Source organism: Rhinoderma darwinii, chromosome 4 (genome assembly GCF_050947455.1).
Source record: "Rhinoderma darwinii isolate aRhiDar2 chromosome 4, aRhiDar2.hap1, whole genome shotgun sequence".
Taxonomy (NCBI): Eukaryota; Metazoa; Chordata; class Amphibia; order Anura; family Rhinodermatidae; genus Rhinoderma; species Rhinoderma darwinii.
The window spans coordinates 339,630,515-339,652,496 of record NC_134690.1 but is presented as its reverse complement, the minus strand read 5'-3'; the positions used below and the strand labels follow the sequence as shown (position 1 = coordinate 339,652,496).

At 40.3% G+C, this 21,982-nt stretch overlaps 1 protein-coding gene across 8 annotated transcripts in view; it reads left to right on the top strand.

Annotated features, from left to right (window-relative positions):
* SYNE1 (spectrin repeat containing nuclear envelope protein 1) overlaps nt 1–21,982 on the top strand; it is a 498,487-nt gene that overhangs the window by 362,834 nt on the left and 113,671 nt on the right. For 4 of the 8 annotated variants that reach the window (XM_075862881.1, XM_075862877.1, XM_075862876.1 and 1 more), the window contains 12 exons: nt 340–507; nt 2,464–2,625; nt 2,767–2,961; nt 3,240–3,413; nt 6,844–7,035; nt 10,459–10,590; nt 11,812–11,918; nt 12,220–12,376; nt 12,507–12,638; nt 13,576–13,731; nt 14,425–14,634; nt 16,010–16,111. In XM_075862881.1, the coding sequence (XP_075718996.1) occupies nt 340–507; nt 2,464–2,625; nt 2,767–2,961; nt 3,240–3,413; nt 6,844–7,035; nt 10,459–10,590; nt 11,812–11,918; nt 12,220–12,376; nt 12,507–12,638; nt 13,576–13,731; nt 14,425–14,634; nt 16,010–16,111 (1,887 nt within the window). The remainder of the gene's footprint in view (nt 1–339; nt 508–2,463; nt 2,626–2,766; nt 2,962–3,239; nt 3,414–6,843; nt 7,036–10,458; nt 10,591–11,811; nt 11,919–12,219; nt 12,377–12,506; nt 12,639–13,575; nt 13,732–14,424; nt 14,635–16,009; nt 16,112–21,982) is intronic. The other 4 variants (XM_075862879.1, XM_075862875.1, XM_075862878.1 and 1 more) reach the window with 2 other exon arrangements.

Genomic DNA, 21,982 nt, shown 5'->3' with positions numbered 1-21,982 from the left:
GCCGACTTCAAAATGGCCGCCATAGTCAACACCCAGCTTGAAAAGTTTCCCCCCTCCCATATACTAATGTGCCACAATCAGGAAGTTAATATCACCAACCATTCCCATTTTATTTAGGTGTATCCATATAAATTGCCCACCCTGTAGTAGTTACAATACTAGGGTCACCAAAACAAGGATACAGCAACGTTGTGGAAAATTAAAATAAGTAAAATTATACAATATAATAAAAAGTAAAAATAATACAGTGCTGCTATTAAAACGCTGTAGCTTCAGGAACTAGCGTGCATGCTTGTATGTGATCTGTTGAAAGTGCTATGTTGTGCTTCATGCTCTTAGGACATTGCTTATTACCAGGCCTTATCTGCTGAACAGTTACAGACGGACGCAGCCAAGAACCAACCCAATACTGCTTCACCTCAAGAAATGTACGAGCCAGGGATAGAGATAGCTGCTAATGCCAAACTGGACGATCTTCAGCGCTCTTGGGAGACCTTGAAGAATGTGGTAGGTTTTCACTGTATATGAAGTTTAGATTATATAACATAATGGCTCATTGATGTTTACTCTACACGATTGGATTATTTTCAGAAATACAATATTTAAAGGGGTTATCCGGGAAGTGAATTTTGTTTAGTAGGGGCAGCAATTGAAATAAAGTAAAATAGAAATACTTACCTATCCTTGCCCCACGATCCAGCGCTGAGGTTTACAGCCAATCAGAGGGTTCGGCGGCCATATGTTGTATTTCTGGCACTATGCCAGAAATACCATTCGTCACCACAGAGCCCCACTGAGCCCACTGATTGGCTGCAGCAGTTATATGCTATGTATGTGCATGTAAACAACCACCAGGAGTGCTGCCCGAGCAATAGGTAAGTATTGCTTTTTTGGTTTATTTATTTAATTTGCAGTCCCTAATAAAAAAAATGTCACTTCCCAGATAACCCGTTTAAACGTTTACCATACCAGAATCCATACCGTCATTGTTGTTACCTGATGGACAGTTTAGCAAAATATTCAAGTACAATTTTAGTATATTTTCAATGCAAATTAAAATGTTGAAACGCAACAAAAATTATACATACCGTATTTTTTGGATTATAAGACGCACCCAGGTTTTAGACAACAGAAAATAGGAAAAAAATGTCATATTTTACTACTTTTACAAGGCAAAAACTATGTTAAAAAAAATTATTTGTTCTGTTTCACCACATTCTGAGAGCCATTTTTTGGTACATACAATTTTTTTGTCACTTTTTATTTCATTCCTTTTTTTTAATTTTTTACATTGTGCTTGGGGAAAAATGGGAAAAGGTTTTTTTTTTTAACTTTTAATATTTTTTTACACTCCTAAAAATCGGACTTTTTTTTTTTACACATTTTATTAGTTCCCCTTGGGGACTTGAACCAGCGATCATTAGATCGCTGGTACAATACACGGCAATACATGGACGAGTTACGGAAACAGCGTAACTCGATGAGCTGCGCCGTTTCCGTAACTCCCATAGTAGTGAATGGCAGTTACAGAAGCAGCGTAGCATGCTACCCTGTTTCCGTAACTACTATTCAGTTCTATGGGAATTCCGGAAACAGTGTAGCTCAGCGAGTTGCACTGTTTCCATAACTCGACCATTTATGCGGTTTTCGGAACTACCGAGTTCCGGACACAGCGTAGCTCGCAGTTCTACGCTGTTAAAGTAACTCCCATTCACTTCTATGGGAGTTACAAAAACAGCGTAGCTCAGCGAGCACTCGGCTGTTTCCGTAACTCCCGACCACATAACAAGGAAGTGGCCGGGAGACAGCGGAACGCGTAAGCTAGAACGGGGTTTAGGGGGCCCCGTTCTAGAGATAGGTGCGGGTCCCAGAGGTGGGACCCGCATCTGTCTGACATTTATGGGAAGAACCCTATAAATGCTGTGGTCGCTATTTAACTAGTTAATCGGCCAGGAACAGCGCCATCCCTGGCCGTTAGAGCAGCAGGTCAGCTGTAAAACACAGCGGACACCTGCAGTGTACGGAGTGGGCTCAGCGCGTGAGCCGGCTCCAAACATCATCCCCTCTACGCTCCATGATGTGCCGGCACATCATACGTCGGGAAGGGGTTAAGTAAGAAGCGGTCAGGGGGATCGGCGCTTCTGGGTCCCTTGACTGCCAACTATAAGACGCGGGGACTTTTTAGCAAGATTTATTCTTGCTAAAAACTGCTTCTTATAGTCCGAAAAATAGGGTAAATCAAGAACATGGCAAAGTACAGTACAGTTATTTTTTAACCTAAGCACTTTTGCAGTCCTGACCTTTGTATTTCAGTATTATTTCTGCAGCATCTTTTTCTAATCAAGCAAAGCACAAACATTAATAAATGTATATTCTGAATTTATTTCTTTTTAGGTTTATTAGCTACTTCTTTTACTTGCTTTGTAATGACATAAGTTCTGTATGACTTTGCTTCATTATCAGATTAGTGAAAAGCAGCGTAGTCTATATGAAGCTCTTGAACGACAACAAAGGTACCAAGATTCTCTCCAGTCTATTTCCACCAAAATGGAAGCCGTTGAAGTCAAGCTGAATGAAAGTCTAGAACCCAGAAAAACCCCTGAAAGTCAGATGGCCGAGCACCAGGTGTGTCAAATTCTCATTTGATGTTTAATATATTTCTTATGGTTTGTAACGAAAGTTACAGTATTTGTTCTTTTGTAGATAGTTGGTAGCAAAGACTTTAGTCTATCAAATTGAACACAGTTTTAACGTTCTTTTCTTTAGACTCTCATGGATGAGATCTTAATGTTGCAAGAAGAAATCAGCAAGTTACAAGCATCTTTTGCAGATGAACTAGATTCAGAATCTTTGGATTCTGAGGCTGCGGATCAGTTAGCTCTGCAATCCACACTGACTGTGTTGGCAGAGAGGATGGCCACCATTAGAATGAAAGCTTTAGGAAAGCGCCAGCTACTAGAGGTAATGTAAAATATAGTAAGTGAAGAACATATGCATACAGATTTATTAGCTTATTTTTCTAGTGTTGTTTTTCCACTATAATATTACCGTATAGTGTTATGTGTTGTCCTGTGCATGGAAGTGCTCTTCAGAATTTCAAGGTAAAGAGGTCCGTTTATTATAAATTTGTATTTGCAGTGTACTGGGTTAAGATCAGGTTCTTCCTACCAGAGGAAACAGATTTCCAGTAATGTTACCAAAAATGACCTAGTTATATATACAACTTTTTACATCTTTAGGAAAAATTGAACGAACAGCTAGAAGAACAGCGTCATGAACAGGCTCTGCAGAGATACAGCACTGAAGCTGATGAGCTGGATCACTGGCTGCTGGGTGCCAGAGCTACTTTAAACAATGTTTTACGTGCATTTGAAGAACCAATGGACATGGAAGCTCAGCTCATTGATTGCCAGGTAATGTCAATCAAGTCAAGCTATTGTACAGCTCATAAGATAGAATTGTATTGTAGGTTTTCTTGATGTCATAAAACCATTTTGTAAAAAAACAAACAAAAAAATAGTTGTATACCCTTGAATACAATTGTGTTCTTTAAATCTAAATGGATTAAAAATACTGTGCTGATCTATTTCTTGATATAGCTTTCTAGTGATCAGATCTTGTTTTTCTGATAGAGAGCTTTAAATCCCCTGCATAGACCTAGTATTAATGGACACTAACTTTTCACTAATGCTAATCTAATAGTATACCTGATATATATCAACTTTGTAATTGACTTACTTTTAAAATGTAGTTGTTTTATCCATGCAAATTCTGTGTGAAGTTACTGCCACTACTAGGTGATTCCCTTCCTGTAATCTTCTGTCCACCCCCTGTTATCAAGCAATATCCGACCTTAGTTACAGAGCAGACGAGGAGGACTGCAGGAAGTGGGGGTGTGACTCTTTACAGGATGCCCATTGAAGTCTATGGGGAGGGTAGGGGAGCAGGAGGAGGGAGCAGAAGCTGAAGGAGGAGACACAGACATGCCGCCCACACAAGTCTATGAAGAGGGGAGGGGGTGCAGGGGGAGGGATCAGCAGCAGAGAGTGGAGAGACAGACACACTCAGAGGCGTAGCTAGGTTCTCCAGCACCCGCGGAAAAGATTCAGTTTGCACCCCCACCCCAACCTCTTTCCCGACATCTCCTTCCCCCTCTCCATGTTTGTTTTCTCTACCAATCAATGAGGTGTCCCTTTTTTCCACATTTTTTATATGTAACTCCAGCATAAAGCCATTTGTACATTTTACAAGCAATTTAGTTCTATATACAACACCAGAACCAAGCTTGTTACATATATACAGCATCAGAACCAAGCACATTACATATAACAACACTGGAACCCAGTTCATTACATATATACAGAACCAGAACCAAGTTCATTACATATATACAGCACCAGAACCAATCTCATTACATATATACAGCACCAGAACAAAGCTCAGTACATATATACAGCATCAGAACCAAACTCAGTACATATATACAGTGCCAGAACAAAGCTCAGTACATATATACAGCACCAGAAGCAAGCTAAGTGCATATATACAGCATCAGAACCAAGATCAGTACATATATATATATACAATGCCAGAACCAAGCTCAGTACATATGTACAGTGCCAGAACCAAGCTCAATACATATATACAGTGCCAGAACCAAGATCAGTACCAAGCTCAATACATATATACAGCACCAGAACTAAGCTCAGTACATAAATACAACACCAGCACAAATACAGCTCAATTTAGTGCAACCCCTGCCATATAGGTTTGCACTAAATTGTATACAGCTCCCAGCATGACCCGAACAATGGTAAGGATATGCTGGGAGATGCTGTTTCACAAAAAACAAAATCATATCATAATCAAACCACCCATCATCTTGCTGTAGATCATACAGTGACTACAGTGCTGATTAGAGACAGAATAAACATTTACATTAAGTGACTCACAGGTGACTGTTGTTATTTTTCTCTTTTCTTCTCCATCCGGTCCAGACCTCTGACGACTTATCCCGGCCACTGCCCATTTCTGCAGTTTGCAACTCAGATGTCTTCAGCTTCTCACTTTTCAAACATTTCTGCACCGATAAAAAAAGATAAAGTTCTCATGGTGCCATTCACTGTGCCCCTAAATATAATAGCACCATACACTGCACCTCTAATTATAATAGCACCATACATTGGGTCCCACACACACACACCGTGCCCACTGTAGATAGTGCCCCCCATAGATCCCACCCCTGTATATTGTGTCCAACATATAGCCCACCCCTGTAGATAGTGCCCTGTATATTTCTCCCCCTATAAATAGTGTTCCACATATAGCCCATCCCTGTGTAGTACTGTAGTAGCTCTCCCTATAGTTTTCCACATATAGCCTACCCCTGTATATAGCCCCCCTGTATATAGTGCCTCACATATAGCTCCCCCTATAGTGCTCCACATTTAGCCCACCCCTGTATATAGCCCCCTGTATATAGTGCCTCACATATAGCTCCCCCTATAGTGTTCCACATATAGCCCACCCCTGTATATAGCCCCCCCTGTAGATAGAGCCAACCCCTGTTTATAGAGTTCCCCCCTGTAGATAATGTCACTCACATTTTTATTAGGAAGAAAAAAAACAAAAAACTTTACATACTCACCTTAATCCCGTCCCCGCGCCATCCGGTGGCAATGCAGACCTGCAATCTTCTGAGCAGGTCTACTGGGGTTGAAAGACGCAAGCGATGCAATGACGTCATCGCGCCACTTGCATCGTTGAAAAGCGCTGATTGACAGGGGAAGTCATTCTGCCCTGCCAATCAGCGCCTTTCATAGACGCAAGCGGCTCAATGACGTCATTGCGCCGCTTTCGTCTATGAAAAGCGCTGATTGTCAGGGCACTATGACTTGCCCTGTCAATCAGCGTCTTTCAACGACGCAAGTGGCGCAAAGAAGTAATCGTGCCGCTTGATTCGTTAAAAGACGCTGAATGACCGGGCACGGAACGTACCCGGCAATTCATCGCCTATGGTGCAGAAGGGGGTGGCGGCGACTGGTTTCAGTGGCGCCGCCGCCCCCTCTGAGAGTCAGCACGGCGCCGTCACGGACGGGGCTGCCCTGGCACCCCCCACCTTCCCTTTTATTTGCACCCGGGGGACATGCCCCGCCTGCGCCCCTGGACACACTGCCCATACAAGCCTATAGGGAGGGGAAGGGGGGAGCAGAAGCAGAGTAAGAAAGATACAAACAGACGAGGTAAGTGTTGGTATCTTACCTCAGTGCTAAATTAACAAAACCTCACCAAAAAAACTTTAGCATGAAAACTTGCTGATGTCAATATCAAATATTGCAAACTTAGTTTGATAAAAATACAGTTTTATTTCAGAATTTTCCATTTTCAATATTAAAGATAAAGATCTTTTTGAGAAGATACAAATCACTGCAGTGGTTCACAAAAGGATACCCAATTACAGATCTGTTTATGCAGGTTAATCTGTAAAGCGGATTATGTAGATATGCTCAGAGTCATTCACAAACCTCTGAAGGCCAAGAGCTTATCAATGTAACACATGGCTCATTTGAGGAAGAGAAGACTGTCTAGAGGTCTCTGTGTGTTGTTTGTAGATGATCTACTTGAAGAATAATGGAATGATGCAATGTTCAAGTCGACACTCCATTTTATATACACTGGTCTTCACACATCGTGAACATTTCATGGATTTCCAAAGAAAAATGACTTTGATTTCTTTTTGGCCTTGCTGGACAGAGATGGGCTTTGGCAATCAAGTGCCAATTTTGCCAAGGATCCTTGTTTCATAAAATGTTTGAATTTGCTTATTTGTTTTCACTGCTGCAGAACATGTTGCTGGAAATTGAACAGAAGGTGGTGGCTCTGTCTGAGCTCTCTGTGCACAGTGAGAACTTATTAATGGAAGGAAAGGCCCACACCAAGGAAGAAGCTGAACAGTTATCTATGAAACTGAGGACATTAAAAGGAAGCCTTCTAGAACTTCAAAGGGTTCTGCAAGACAAACAAATAAGCATTCAGGTAAATTAGTGTTTCTTTTTTCCATTTTTAATGTTCAGTCAGAAGATTACTTGCATTCGATACTCATTTTCTTTGGTAAGCGTTCTAGTGTAACATTTATTTTAGGACTGATTTGTAATCCTTTGCACCACCTCCTTGAGATAAAAATCGAAATATTACATTCATACGTTGTTCATTAGACCAGGCTTTTTTGCATTTAGGACATCCCCATCAAAATACTCGGAGATGTCAACCACTCAATCGTCAAAGGCCCTTTTACTCGGGCCAATGAACGGAGGAACAGAACGCACATTCCAGATTATCGGCCCATGTAAAAGGGCCCAGCGATCAGTCTCTCACTTGTCGGCTGTTCCCATCTTTTTGCGGCAGTAAAATTCATCCTTGTCGGCAGCACATCTCCCCATGTAAACAGAAAATTTGTTGCCGACAATTATCTAAAATGTGTGGGGACGAACAATCTTGTTCGTGTCCATACAGTACAATGATTTCTCCATGAAGTCATAGCTAAAGGTTGGCAGATTGACAGGCTACATCGTAATCATCGCTCGTTTACCGATAGAACTCTTCTGGAGTAAAACCATCTTAACACATGTAATACAAGACAATAGTTCAGAAATTCCAAAAATTATTACTGTGGGGGGGTGGGGGACCACTGAAGGATGTTTTTACTCCTGGCTAACCTCTCTTCCCATAACTACATCAAATAAGCTTGGTGAAGGGAAAGCTTGGCTGGGATTTGTTGACTGCTTTTCCTGTACACGTGGCAAGCGTGAGCAAGTTTGCCATCCCTGCTATATAGGCGGCAACTCTTGTTTCTGCTATTTTCTGGGGAACCTGGTTAGGAATCCCTGCAATAGCTGCTACCCTAATGTTGCCATGTATTTTCCTATATAACGTGGTTAGATCATATGAATGGATATGAATACAAGTCCTGTAGTAAGCAGTGACTTCTGTAGTAGCGGATCTAGTACAATACATACAGTTCACAACGCAACACAATATTTCTCCTCATGTTCATTGCAACGACTGCTCGATAATGTATCTCTGTAACATCACTTTTATGTTTGTTCCATAGGCTAAGCTAGCATGGGGCGAGATGAAAGCACACAAGAAAGCAGAACATGTAATATGTCTGTTTTTTTGGTTTGAGAATTGCTTGTTGTATCATCTTTTTCATTTTTCTGGGTGTGCTGTGCAATGTTTCCTCTTAATTCATTACAACTATGTTAATATTAATGTCTTTTCACCTAATCACCTAATAACCTAAGCAAATTGATTAACGATATTAAATATTTTTTATGAATCAAATTTACACAAAATTACTCTTTCTTTGTATCAATATTGATTTTGTTTTAAATCATCATCTGTATACTCTATATTATTTTTATATGCAAAGTACTGTAGGTCGAATAGGTTTGAGATTTCTTCGACTTTTCTTACTCATCATTACAAGTAATTATCTTTTCTACATTTAACAGCGCATAATGATTTTTCAGTCAACCCCTGCCCAGTCTTCTGCCCAGCATGCTCCGCTGCTTTATTATTAGGTTTAGATGGTCATTGATAATTAATGTTAGCTGGTTATGTGTCTATTTTATTTGTATATAGGTAGCGAGCATAGTGCTGCTTGTGTATGGTAGTCATATGTGCAGTTATAGCAGTCCCTGCATATACGTAGATTTGTGAAGGACTTCATAAAATAGGTTTATGTTACTAAACCGTCAGCTGAATAGTAAAGCCTCATAAAATGTAAAATTATTATATAATACTCATAATATATTCCATGTCAACTTAATAAGAATCAGTTGAAGTAATAAGTGAGCGACTGATCTCTTCTGCTTCACGTCACATAATATAAATTAGATGCTCTGACGTGAACAGGTTAAGTGAGTGAAGAGATTAACCTGTCCTGTTTATATTGCAGCAGGAACTTGCAGAATCAAGTGTGATTAAACACAGAAAGGGTAGATATTTCCTCATCCGTCAGAACTATTTGAAGCTCCAAAACTGGATTTGGGTTATAATCTAACATTGGGTTTTAGGACAAACTGGTGAATGAACTACACTGTAGACTTCAGGGATCTTTAAAGGAATAGGAAAAGGAATAGTTAAATCAGTAGACAATCCTAAATCCTACTAGACAGTCCACCAATCAAACTGTGGATTACAATATTTCTTGTCTGGCTTATTGTCCTTTAAAGCGGCCCGATTTCACAAGGGGCAATGATCCGTAATGTATGGAGCTACTATGATCGTTCGTCCCCATACATTGCCATCGTGTTTACACAGGGAGATGTGCTGCCGACTAGCGACCATTTTATTGGCCGCGTTTGCTCGTCCATTGGCTGATCGTTACCCTGTTTACACAGGGCAATGATCGGTAATGAGCGGTTATATAAATGCTTGTTTGCCAATCATTGGCCCTTGTAAAAAGGGTCTTCAGAGACAAAAGAGACACTGCACTGCGAGGCCTCAATGGATCAGTAGAGCCAAGTGGTGGATGTAGCAATACTAATGCCACTCTACAATGCCTCTTCTTCTACCAATAAGATAATAACGTACACTGCACATGAAAGTATCTTAATGTTGTAATGGGTTCATCAATATCTTACATTTTGGCACCCACTTTTAGCACTACTGGTGAGACCGAGGCATCACCGTTTTCTAGCTAATGAGGCCCCAGTAGAAAAAGAAGCCATAGTCTAGTGTTAGGTCTCTGCGTTGACTTAGAGTTGGAGTTTTGTTGGAATATTATTTTCACATTAACTTTAAATGATTGGTGGATCTAGTCAAGAATGTGGTGGTATGGTTCTTTTATGTTTGTACTAATACACTATACTATTCTATAGTATACTATGTATACTATACAGTGCAAATGAAAATATACAAACCCACTCTCTAACTTTAACAAATCCAAATCCAGTATTTACCAATATCCACGCTAATTTCTGGTTCCTTGTACCAATGTCATATTTTGTGTGTTGTGCAAGGCAGGCTTTCCTCCATTTATTGGGCCATGTAAAGTTATACAATCAGGAACATAAAGTTAATAAAACAACCCTAATAAGTGTAAGGAGTGTACACACAAAGCAATTAATCCAACTCTAAAAGGTGCTTTATATATAAATGTCTATAGAGGTTTGTTATAAGATATGTAAATAAATTAAAGTCTATAGTAAAACTTTTTAGCACGTTTGCAAAAATGTATTAATAGACAAAACGCAAATTCAAATACATGCTAACATTTATTTCCTGAAGCTGAGCATGAATTGAATAATAAATAAAACTGAATATGTTATTTCCAAAGCTTTCCTTTCCTTAAACCTCTACTTATTAAATACGGTGTTTGGGGCTTTTTATCGAGGTGATAACTTAGACATGCCAAGTTCTGGCCTTTATCTTATTTATTTTATCTTTGATCAGGGGACGTACAATGAAAAAGAGGAGTCTGAATCAGAGTTGTCTTCTTCACAAAGCCCCAGTGTCCAGGAATGGCTGGTTCAGGCACGCACTACCCGTTCACTACAAAGACAGAGCAGCCTCCAGAAACAAAAGGTGAATATCAGTGATATATGTATATTTTTTACTTTATTGTTATTTAAATAAATCTCTAATAGTTAGGTCGTCACGACTACGGCTTCGTTTACATCTGCGTTGTGCATTACCATTCTTCTGCTCCATCAGAGTAACAGGAAAATGTAAAAAACTTTCCGACAAACTACTTATTGATTTCAGTGGTTTTTGTTTTAGCATTAAGCGTGCTCAATTATGTGAACAAAGCCTACCCTGTTTTTACATGTCTGTATTTTTATTGTTGCTGCATCCTCACTGGCATACAAGGATTTATATGCCATGAGGCAGCCACTAGCAGACCATTGGAGACAGGCTCCAACTTAGGTTAGTCACCTACCCCACTCCCCCTAGGCAGTATAAACCTGTATAGAGGTCTTATCAAGAGGCAATTTAATTTTAGAAAACATGGGAAAATGAACTGACTAGGTCATAGAGCTTCTATATTCTAAACGGTAAGGCGAAAGGGTCACATAAACGCTGAGCTATCCTGTCCACTTATATGTGGGGTGTGGTATCTTAAAGGGTAACTAAACTTTCAAAAAACTTCTGACATGTGACATGTCACAAGTTTTTATTGGTGGGAGTCCGAGCACTTGCTAAAACCAACCGTCAGAAGCGCTCAAGTGAGCACTGAGTTGCTTTGTTTCTGATTGGCTTTACTCAGAAAGCCGAGCAATTATTGTACGGACTAAATAGAAAGTCTATTGAGTCCATACACCAACTGCTCAGCTTTCCGAGAAAAGCTGATCAAAAACTAAGCGGCTCAGCGCTCACCGAGCGCTGATCAAACTGATCAAAACTTCTGACGTGACCACACCCCACATATAAGAGGATAGGATGGCTCAGCGTTTATTTGACCTTTTCGCCTTATGACATGTCAGAAGTTTGTGGAAAGTTTAGTTACCCTTTAAAACAAGAGTAGGACATTTTTGCTGTGGACTCCCCTGTGTATGGCTCCAGTGATGTAGCTACATATCTGAAGATCACCATACATATCAGCACTGTAGGTTAGTGCAGCACCTTGGTGGTTTTATAATTAAAATTACTAATACTATATCTGTATTTTTGGAAGATTGGAAACTACTATGGACTTTGTAAACTGGTCCATGTGTTTTTAAACATGGTGTTGATATTAGTAAATCCACTGAAAGATCCATTTTCTGTATATTTAGCAAAACACTTTTTTTTGTCTCTGTGTATCAGGAGCTTGAACAGGAACTTACTGAGCAAAAGAAATTATTGCAATCCGTTGCAAGTCGTGGAGGTGAAATAATAAATCAGCAGATAACCAGTGATCGGTCAAATATCAGGTATGTTATATTCTTTTTGATCAGACACTGTGGTTAAATGTTGGATTTGGTTAAAAACATGTTCCCATATCATGGACATTCTAACTGGTGGGGCTACCTGGCATAATCTTCAATCTAAACTGAGTTTTCATTTTTGGCTGGAAACCATTGTAGTTACATCTTACTAGATGTGTCACTAAGCATAGTGAGTTTGCCAGCTAAATATTGGATTAGTTCACAAACCAACTTTATGCAGTGTGTTAGTAATAGCATTGGTTTTGATAATGTTCCTTATGTATATATTTCATCTTCTTTTATATAGTGAGAGACCGGACTCATTATCTAGGGAATTAGGCTTGGAAGGTGTGAAGCCAACATCACAAAACCTGATGAGAAAGAAATGGAAAACCTTGCACCAAGAACTCTGCACCAAGGAAAAATTAGTGCAAAATGCTTTACAACAGGAGCAAGAGCAGCCGGTAAATGTGGAGGATTGAATAGCTTTCCTACGTTCTTATCCATCAACTCACCATATTATAATAGTACAAGGTTGAAGATCTTAAATTCTACTTTTTGTTTCTGAACTGTCCTATATTTCTCTCTAAACAGATATTCAACAAGACAAACAGAATTATTTCTGGGGTGCCTTTTTACAAAGGAGATAAGCAAGTTCAGGATAAGTCATCAGTTGTCAACATTTTGGATGGGTTAAACCAAGCACTGGAAGACATTTCTTCTCAGGTATAGAGTGTTATGAAGTAAACTCTTAAGTTGTTTCATATTTTTGTTATTACGATGGTCACGGAAAAAAAACACCCTAAGGCTATGTTCGCACAGGACGGATACGCTGTGTAAAAGTACACAGCGTATCCGTCCTTGAACTTGCAGGGAACAACACCCAAAAAACGACACCAAATTGTGGTACAGTTTTTCGGGTGGAATCTCCACTGCGGTTGAAAAAAAAAAAAGCTAATACTTACCCCCTGTGGTCATAGCGACGCGTCCCTCTATTCTCCCTGCAGCCTGGCCTCCTGGGATGACCCTGCAGCCCATGTGATTGGCTGCAGAAATCACATGGGATAAAACGTCATCCCAGGAGGCCGGCCTGGATGTAGAACAGAAGAAAGTGTCGGTATGACAATGCCTAGAGGTAATTTTTAACCTTTTTATTAATTTTAAACCAAAAAAAGGTTGTTGTTTTTTTCTGATTTGCGATTTTTGCTGCGGAATTGCAGCTTTTCCACTGCAAAAATCGCAACACTTGCTATTTGTTGCGGGTTTTACCTCCCTATTGAATTCAATGGGGAAAACCTTCAAAAGAAGAGCAGTGATTCCGAAGCTTAAATTATGCTGCAGATTAAAACACTGCAGGTCAATTTATGAAAGTTTTTTCTGCAAATTTTTTTCTACAGCGTGTGGATGAGATTTGTTCAAATGCTGCTACTGTATTACGCTGCAGATTTTTTCGCAATTAAATCCGTTGCGAAAAATCTGCAATGTTTACGCTACGCTGCATGGGAACATACCCTGATAGTTCAAAATTTTCAAATTAATAAAACATATAAACCACATATTTGATTATATGTATTTTCAGTAATAATTATAACCACCAGGGTATATCTTTACCTAGCTTGATTCAGATAAAATTGAGCATCATGATCTTATTCTGTTTCCTTAGAATGGAGTTGGGGAAAAGAAGATCCTTCCACTAGAGAAGAAACTCTATGAAGCTGTTTCAGCGACTTCAACCTGGTTGGATGATGTTGAGGAACGCCTTTTTGTACAAACAGCTCTTCAACCAGAACAGACGGAAACATGCCTTTACAATCAAGAGGTATCACGGATCTTTTACTGTCATTGATCAACATAATGTCTTACTGTATAGAGCAAAGTGTCCGAAAGTTTACTTTTTTTTAATTTAATTAGTATTTTTATTCAAGTTTTTCATTAAGAATAAAAGTAGAATAAATACAAAAATATAGATAAACAGTTTGCCAAAAGTAAAAGGTAAAATCATCAGCTTTTCATTGGAATCACCGGTATACAGCAGAGGTTAGAAATGCAAAATAAGGATACAAAGGTCACCACTGAATGGGATTACATGTCAAATAGTAGATCAAGTAAGGCATGTAAAATTAGGCCCAGGTCCCAGCAAATTAAGAGATCACGTTGAGTACAAGGCCACCAAAGATGGGAGTTAAGAGTTCAATGTGTAAAGAAAGAGCATCCCACATGGACCAGGCAGTCTGAAATGTATCCATAGTGTTATGTAAGGACGCAGCGAGACATTCTTAATCCTCTTGGGCAGATAAAATGTAGAAACAGGAGCAGTGCTCTTACCATTGAGAGAAATGAAATATTTAGCTGCCATGAGTAATGGAATATGGAGGAGAAACCCGGCACTATTTTTGGTGAAGTTGTGGGGGGGGGGGGGGGGGCACGACATAAAATGAACACTTTAATTTTTTTAGTTAGTGTAATTTAGTGTAGTTGGTATTCTCATATTTTATTTCTATTTAATATACAGACTTTAGCAAAAGACATTAAAGAAATGACCGAAGAAGTGGACAAGAACAAGAATCTGTTTTTCCAAACATTTACAAGCAGTGGAGACCACCATGAGATCATAGAGGATACCTTATATTGTCTTCTGGGAAGACTGAACTCCTTAGAGTCAGTGGTCAACATCAGATGTTGTCAGATGAAAGAAAGGCTACAGGACCTCCTGACCTTCCAGGTATGATGTTCGTATTAAGTTCCTTTACTTCAAATGTTGGCATCATTTATAACATTTTCATACACTACATAATACCAATTGCATCCATCTTGTGTTATTACCATACTGCTCGATATTGTGCAGAGTATTTGTGCCGAGCCATTTGTTTCACCTACATATCCTTTGGAATTCACAACTGTTAGCAGGCTTTAGTGTATCTTCTGTCACTTGGCTCTTCTGCCTCTCCATAAATAGTGGTCATTTATGTTCTGATGATCAGTCATATATCCTTAGGGTTGGATAAGACCATATACATGATAATTATTCTACCAACTTGACCATAATTTAGTGGTCAAAGAGAAAATGATTGCATGTCTGGACGTTTTCTAAAGTGAAGGACCAATGGAAATCTGTTCCATCAGTCTGGAGTTTAATCGAACACATATTTAAGAATAATCCTCTCTCACTAACTGCCTTTATTACAACTCTGCTGTAGCCAATCGACCAAGAATTTCCCATGCAAGTCAGTAAAAAAATGCAGTTGTTATTAGATTGCTATTATCGGTGGTAAATAAAAAAGTTCTGCACAACTACTGGAACTTATTACCTACTTTATACCTACATTATGCCTTCTTATGCCTGCTTTCGAATAGTTTTACGGCACGTCAGGCATAAAGTCAGGGCTGTTATGGCCCAGCAGCTTGTACCCTATCTGATCTGGAGGGTAAGGGGGTCTTTTCCTTTACTATCGAGTTTATGGAGTAGGCTTGGGGAGTGTCAGCTCAGATTAATCTGGAAGAGTACCCTGAACCATACACTTTAGCTGTACTGAAGTGAGAATAAATGGCTCTGTGCTTAAAGTGAATGTTTCATAAGAACTTTACTTATTGTTTAAAAAAGAAAGAATTATGTTAAATATATTTTTTAAACATTTTGCTGTTTTATTTAATTTTTTCTTTTATTGAATATTACCATCTATGAAGAAAATAAATCCTGAATTATTGCAGATTTGACACTAGCCACTGAGCCTCAAAATAGATTGACACTTCCTGTATTGTAGAGATCACTTCTCAGAAGTCATCTCATTATAGAAAAAAGGATGTTTTAGGATCTAGTTTGAGTACGTGATGAGAATGAGCTATGCAAATACTTTCTATAAAAAATATTGCTGCGTTTTACAGTGCTAGAGTTAACATAAAAATTACAATGTTTGACAACCTCGAGTTTTAGGTTAACCTGTGATAGTAGATTCTTTTCTAACTCTGACTAGTGTGGAATGAAGGTATAAACACAACAAAACAAGCACAATAACGTAATGTATTATCTTGGCCAAAAGTCTAAAAAGCAACTAAACCAGCAATTCATTTCTATAAATGTCTTATTTTTTGTTTTGTAGAACGATTTAAAGTTACTCTTTACATCCTTGGCCGATAGCAAATACATCATATTGCACAAACTGGCTGAAGCAGCTGAAAGACCAGCAAAAGACCAAATGCAGGTAAAGTAACACCGATAATGTAAATGAGAAATCAAAGAAATGTAATGATGACAAAAAGTCACTCTCCTTATTAATGAGGACCGATCACCTCTCCTGACATACGAGTTTAAGTAGTTATATTTATCACAAAATTACAATTCTGGAGTATCTTTTCATAGAACTCTATTTTGTGCCATTCCTCTGTTACTCCTAGAAACCTATGAATAAATTGACGGCTCGGTGTTACCAGTTGGGTGTGTGTCCCTACACAGACTGTCAATGTCCAATCCGTGTTGACAGAATGAGACTGTGTCAGAGGGACACGCCCCTTTGACAAGAGAATGGTAGCACTGGGAGGAATAACAGAGGAAAGGCACAGTTCTAACAAAAAATTTTGCAGAATTTTTATTTAATGGGGAATGCGAGTATTTACTAGAATATACATGACAGGACCTCTTTAATTATATGATCTATTAACACTGCAACAATAGCCACGTAAGTTAAATACAGACACTTGTCCATCAAATTAAGTCTTTCTAAGACTTGACTGTTTGATCCAAAGGCAGGCAAAAAAAAAACAACTATAGCGACTATAGCCAATATCTCCTATCTTTTGTCCTGACGGGTTCAGTGTCAGCGGGTCCTTTGTGTCTTTGACACGCAGGATCCACCTGTAATCTATCACATCTAAGTTATGAAGTTAGATGTGATGGATACCAGACACGCAGGACCCGCTTTCACTGAACCCGTCAGTCCTGCGGACCTGACGGGGACAGGATTTAGCGAATGATACAGCTGCTCTGTATGCAGAATACAAAGCAGCTGTATTTTAAAAAGTAAAAATTATAAAACTAAATATAAAGTTGCACCAAACACACTGATAGACATTTAAGAAACAAAAATTCCCTTCAAAGGTTTACATAGCCTTTAACCCGTTTGTGACCGGCCCATCGTGTTTCTACGTCGGTCACTAACGGGCCTTATTCCGATGCCATAGACTTTTTACGTCGCGGCATCGGAATAAGTTTACAGAGCAGGGAGCTGTCAGATCTCCCTGCTCTCAGCTGCCAGAGGCAGCTGAGGGCTGGGAGCGTCCCTGCTCTGCCGTGTGAGATCGATATTAGTATCGATCTCACACGTTTAACCCCTCAGATGCGGTGCTCAATAGCGAGCACCACATCTGAGTGGTTTTGGAGAGAGGGAGGGAGCTCCCTCTCTCCCCCACCGACACCCGGCGATACGATCGCCGAGTGTCTGTGTCTCTAATGGCAGCCGGGGGTCTAATAAAGGCCCCCAGGCTGCCTGGAGTGAATGCCTGCTAGATCATGCCGCAGGCATGACCTAGCAGATGCCTGTCCGTGTTAAACGGACAGGCAGTAATACACTGCAATACAAAAGTATTGCAGTGTATTATAAATGCGATCGCAGAATCGCATATTATAATCCCCTAATGGGACTAGTAAAAAAGTGAAAAAAAAGTTTAATAAAGTTAATTTAAAAAAATTTGAAAAAAAATGAAAAACCCAGCTTTTCCCCTTACAAAATGCTTTACTATTAAAAAAACAAAATAAAGTAAAAAAGTTACACATATTTGGTATCGCCGCGTCCGTAACGACCCCGACTATAAATCTATTACATTAATTTACCCGCACGGTGAACGCCGTAAAAAAAATAATAAAAAACGATGGAAAAATTGCTGTTTTCTGTGAATACTGACTTTAAAAAAATGTAATAAAAAGTGATCAAAAAGTCGCATCTACTCCAAAATGGTACCAATAAAAACTACAAGTCGTCCCGCAAAAAAAAAGCCCTCATACAACCGCATCGGCGAAAAAATAAAAACGTTACGGCTCTTCAAATATGGAGACACAAAAACAAATCATTTAGAAAAAAAAGCGTTTTTACTGTGTAAAAGTAGTAAAACATACAAAAACTATACAAATTTGGTATCGTTGCAATCGTAACAACCCGCTGAATAAAGTTATTGTGTTATTTATACCACACGGTAAACGGCGTAGATTTAGGACGCAAAAAAGTGTGTCAAAATTTCAGATTTTTTTCTATTCCCCCCCAAAAAAAAGTTAATAAAAGTTAATCAATAAATAATATGTACCTAAAAATGGTGCTATTAAAAAATACAACTTGTCCCGCAAAAAACAAGACCTTATACAGCTATGTCGACGCAAAAATAAGAAGGTTATAGCTCTTGGAATGCGACGATTGAAAAACGTAAAAAATAGCCTGGTCATTAAGGTCCAAAATAGGCTGGTCATTAAGGGGTTAAATTAGATTATTTTATGCTTATGAACAATGTTCCCTCTAAGTCTTTGCAGCTCCTGAGAGGGGCAAGTCTCCATCAATGGTGGGCGATCTAATGACCAAAAGTAATACCCCCAGTAAACGCTAATATAGCGTACGAAATAAGAGAATAAGAAAACATATTTTAAATTCGTTTTAATTACTTTTTTAAACACTAAAATATTACAAGTCCACCAGTAAAATAGACAGTTATAAACACCAATTATAAGCATCAATGAAAGAATCCTTCATTACACCACTGTCCTTATAGATTGACACACAGACACACAGACCCCCTGTAGATAGCGTCACACCTCCTCCCTGTAGATACTGCCACACACAGCCCCCCTGTAGATAGCATCGCACACAGACCCCCTGTAGATAGCGCCACACAGACCCCCCCTGTAGAGAGTGCCACACTGACCCCCTGTAGATAGCGCCACACACAGCCCTCCCCCTGTAGATAGCATCGCACACTGACCCCCTGTAGATAGCGCCACACAGACCCCCCCTGTAGAGAGTGCCACACAGACCCCCTGTAGATAGTGCCACACAGCCCCCTGCAGATAGTGCCATACAGCCCCCTTGTATATAGTGTCACACAGCAATCCCCCCTCCTCTTGTATATAGTACCACACAGCAATCCCCCCTCCCCTTGTATATACTGCCACACCGCAATCCCCCCCTTGTATATACAGCAATCCGCCTCCCCTTGTATATACTGCCACACAGCAATCCCCCTTCCCCTTGTATATACTGCCACACAGCAATCCCCCTCCCCTTGTATATAGTGCCACACAGCAATCCCCCTCCCCTTGTATATAGTTCCACACAGCAATCCTCTCTCTCCTTGTATATAGCAGCACACAGAGCCCCTGTAGATAGCACCACACAGACCCCCCCTGTAAATTGCATCACACACAGGCCCCCTGTAGATAGTGCCACACAGCACCCCTGTAGATAATGCCATACAGCCCCCTTGTATATACTGCCATACAGCAATCCCCCCACCTCTTGTGTATATAGTACCACACAGCAATCCCCCTCCCCTTGTATATAGTTCCACACAGCAATCCTCGCTCTCCTTGTATATAGTGCCACACAGCAATCCCTTCTCCCCTTTTATATACTGCCACACAGCAATCCCCCTCCCCTTGTATATACAGCCACACAGCAATCCCCCTTCCCCTTGTATATACTGCCACACAGCAATCCCCCTCCCCTTGTATATAGTTCCACACAGCAATCCTCCCTCTCCTTGTATATAGTGCCACACAGCAATCCCTTCTCCCCTTTTATATACTGCCACACAGCAATCCCCCCTCCCCTTGTATATACTGCCACACAGCAATCCCCCTTCCCCTTGTATATACTGCCACACAGCAATCCCCCTCCCCTTGTATATAGTTCCACACAGCAATCCTCCCTCTCCTTGTATATAGTGCCAAACAGCAATCCCTCCTCCCCTTGTATATACTGCCACACAGCAATCCCTCCTCCCCTTGTATATACTGCCACACAGAAATCCCCCTCCCCTTGTATATACTGCCACACAGCAATCCCCCTTCCTTTTGTATATACTGCCACACAGCAATCCCCACTCCCCTTGTATATACTGCCACACAGCAATCCCCCCTCCCCTTGTTAATACTGCCACACAGCAATCCTCCTTCTCCTTGTATATAGGGCTACAAAGCAATTCCCCCTCCCCCCTGTATATTACCACACAGCCCCTTAAAAAAAAAAAGATTGTACTTACCTTGCTCCGCTCACGGACAGACCAGCATGATGATGTGACGTCATCACGCCGACCTGCGCAGGGAGTCTTCCCAGCACCTTATAGCCTGCAGGCATAACGTGGCCTGCTGCCTATAGTATTCATTTGTATCTGCATCCTGAGGACGCACATACAAGTGAATGTGGCTGTCGCTTGCACCAGAGCCCCCTCTGGTGCTAGCGACACCACTGCATCTGCCCGCCACCCGTGACAGTGCACGGGCTTTAAACTTTAATGAGCTGATGCAGCCGCGCACCTTATAGGGAACACTAACAAATAATTAATTTTATGGAAGCTATAATGGCATTTATCTTATTTTGCAATATAAAGAGCACAAATTTACTTAAGTTACAGTATAAGAATAGGAAATGTGAACCACAAAAAGGTTTCTCTCTTTTTTCTATAATGGAAGAGGTGGATTGCTTTTTGTTGTCATTTTCTCTCTTCTTTCTTGTGGTGTTATATCTGTCTAATTTTGGGGGACGGTTTTTTCATAACATCCACTCAGAGAATTATTTTCAATTCTAATTATCTGTTTCAAAACATTGCTCATAAAGATTATTTTTTTTACATACAAACATTTATAGGGTTTTAAAAAAGTATTTCCCCCCTTTGATATCTCCTTTATTATTAAATATTTGTCACACTTAAAGGGGTATTCCCGTCTCTGAGATTTATGGCATATCCACAGGAAAGTAGGAGGAGTATAGAAATAGCCGAAATTGCTGAGCTACATATAAAACCTCCCATAAAAGTTAATGGAAGTTAGGGAAATCACATAGCACATCTATGCTGTTTCCGACACACAGGGGCTACGAAAACAGCATAGCGCGCTGAGCTACAATGTGTCTGGAATTCCCATTCACTTCATTGGGAATAACGGAGCTCAGCAAGCTGGGCTGTTTTCGTACTCCCAGCCACCTCATAACTCATTGGCCAGACCCAACGACAGCAAGAGAAGTTAGGATGAGGGTCAGGGGGGGCGATTGTAGAGATAGGTCCAGGTTTCTGAGGTGGAGCTTGCATATATCGAACATTTATGGCGTATCCTGTGGATACGTCATAAATGTCAGAGATGGGAATACCCCTTTGTATTCAAACATGCTGGTTTTGTGGTACTTTTTTTTTTATTGTGGCAACTTGCACAACATCGCAACACCACAATTATGTAATACTGTGGCCAAACCCTTGTGGCTAAATCCACAATACACAATCATACAGAGTTACAGTAAAATGTTTGAAAGGCATTTTCAAGGCTCTGGCATTCCAGTTAACTCCAGTGGAAGCCATTATCTCCAAATGGAGAAGACCAGTGGTAACTTTTCCTAGTACTAGCTGCCTGCCAAAATTACTCCAAAGGCTCAGGACATATTCACTTAACCTGCCATCATTATGAATTCTGCTCTATACCACAACATTTTTATGTGACGCTAAACTTCAGGAAGACATATCACTGAGAAGACTCTAAATTAACCGCTTCACAACTGCCATACGGCTATATACGTTCCAACTGCCGATGCTCCATGCAGTTGTCACGTATCTAAACGTTGGCAGCCTGGAACGGGGTTTATTGAGTGCAGTGCTGCTTCATTGTAAGCAGCGCTGCACTCTCATGCCTGCCGCGACTTTGAAAGGTTCGGAATACACCCCCCCGTAGATATCGCCACACACAACCACCTGTAGGTAGCGCAAAACCCCCAGTAGATAGCGCCATCTAATCTCCTTCTAGGAACGGAATCCTTGCAAGAGCGCTCTGGCCGGGAATTCCCTTCCTAGAGGGAGCCCCCTACGTCTCTCCATCCCCCCAGTAGATAGCA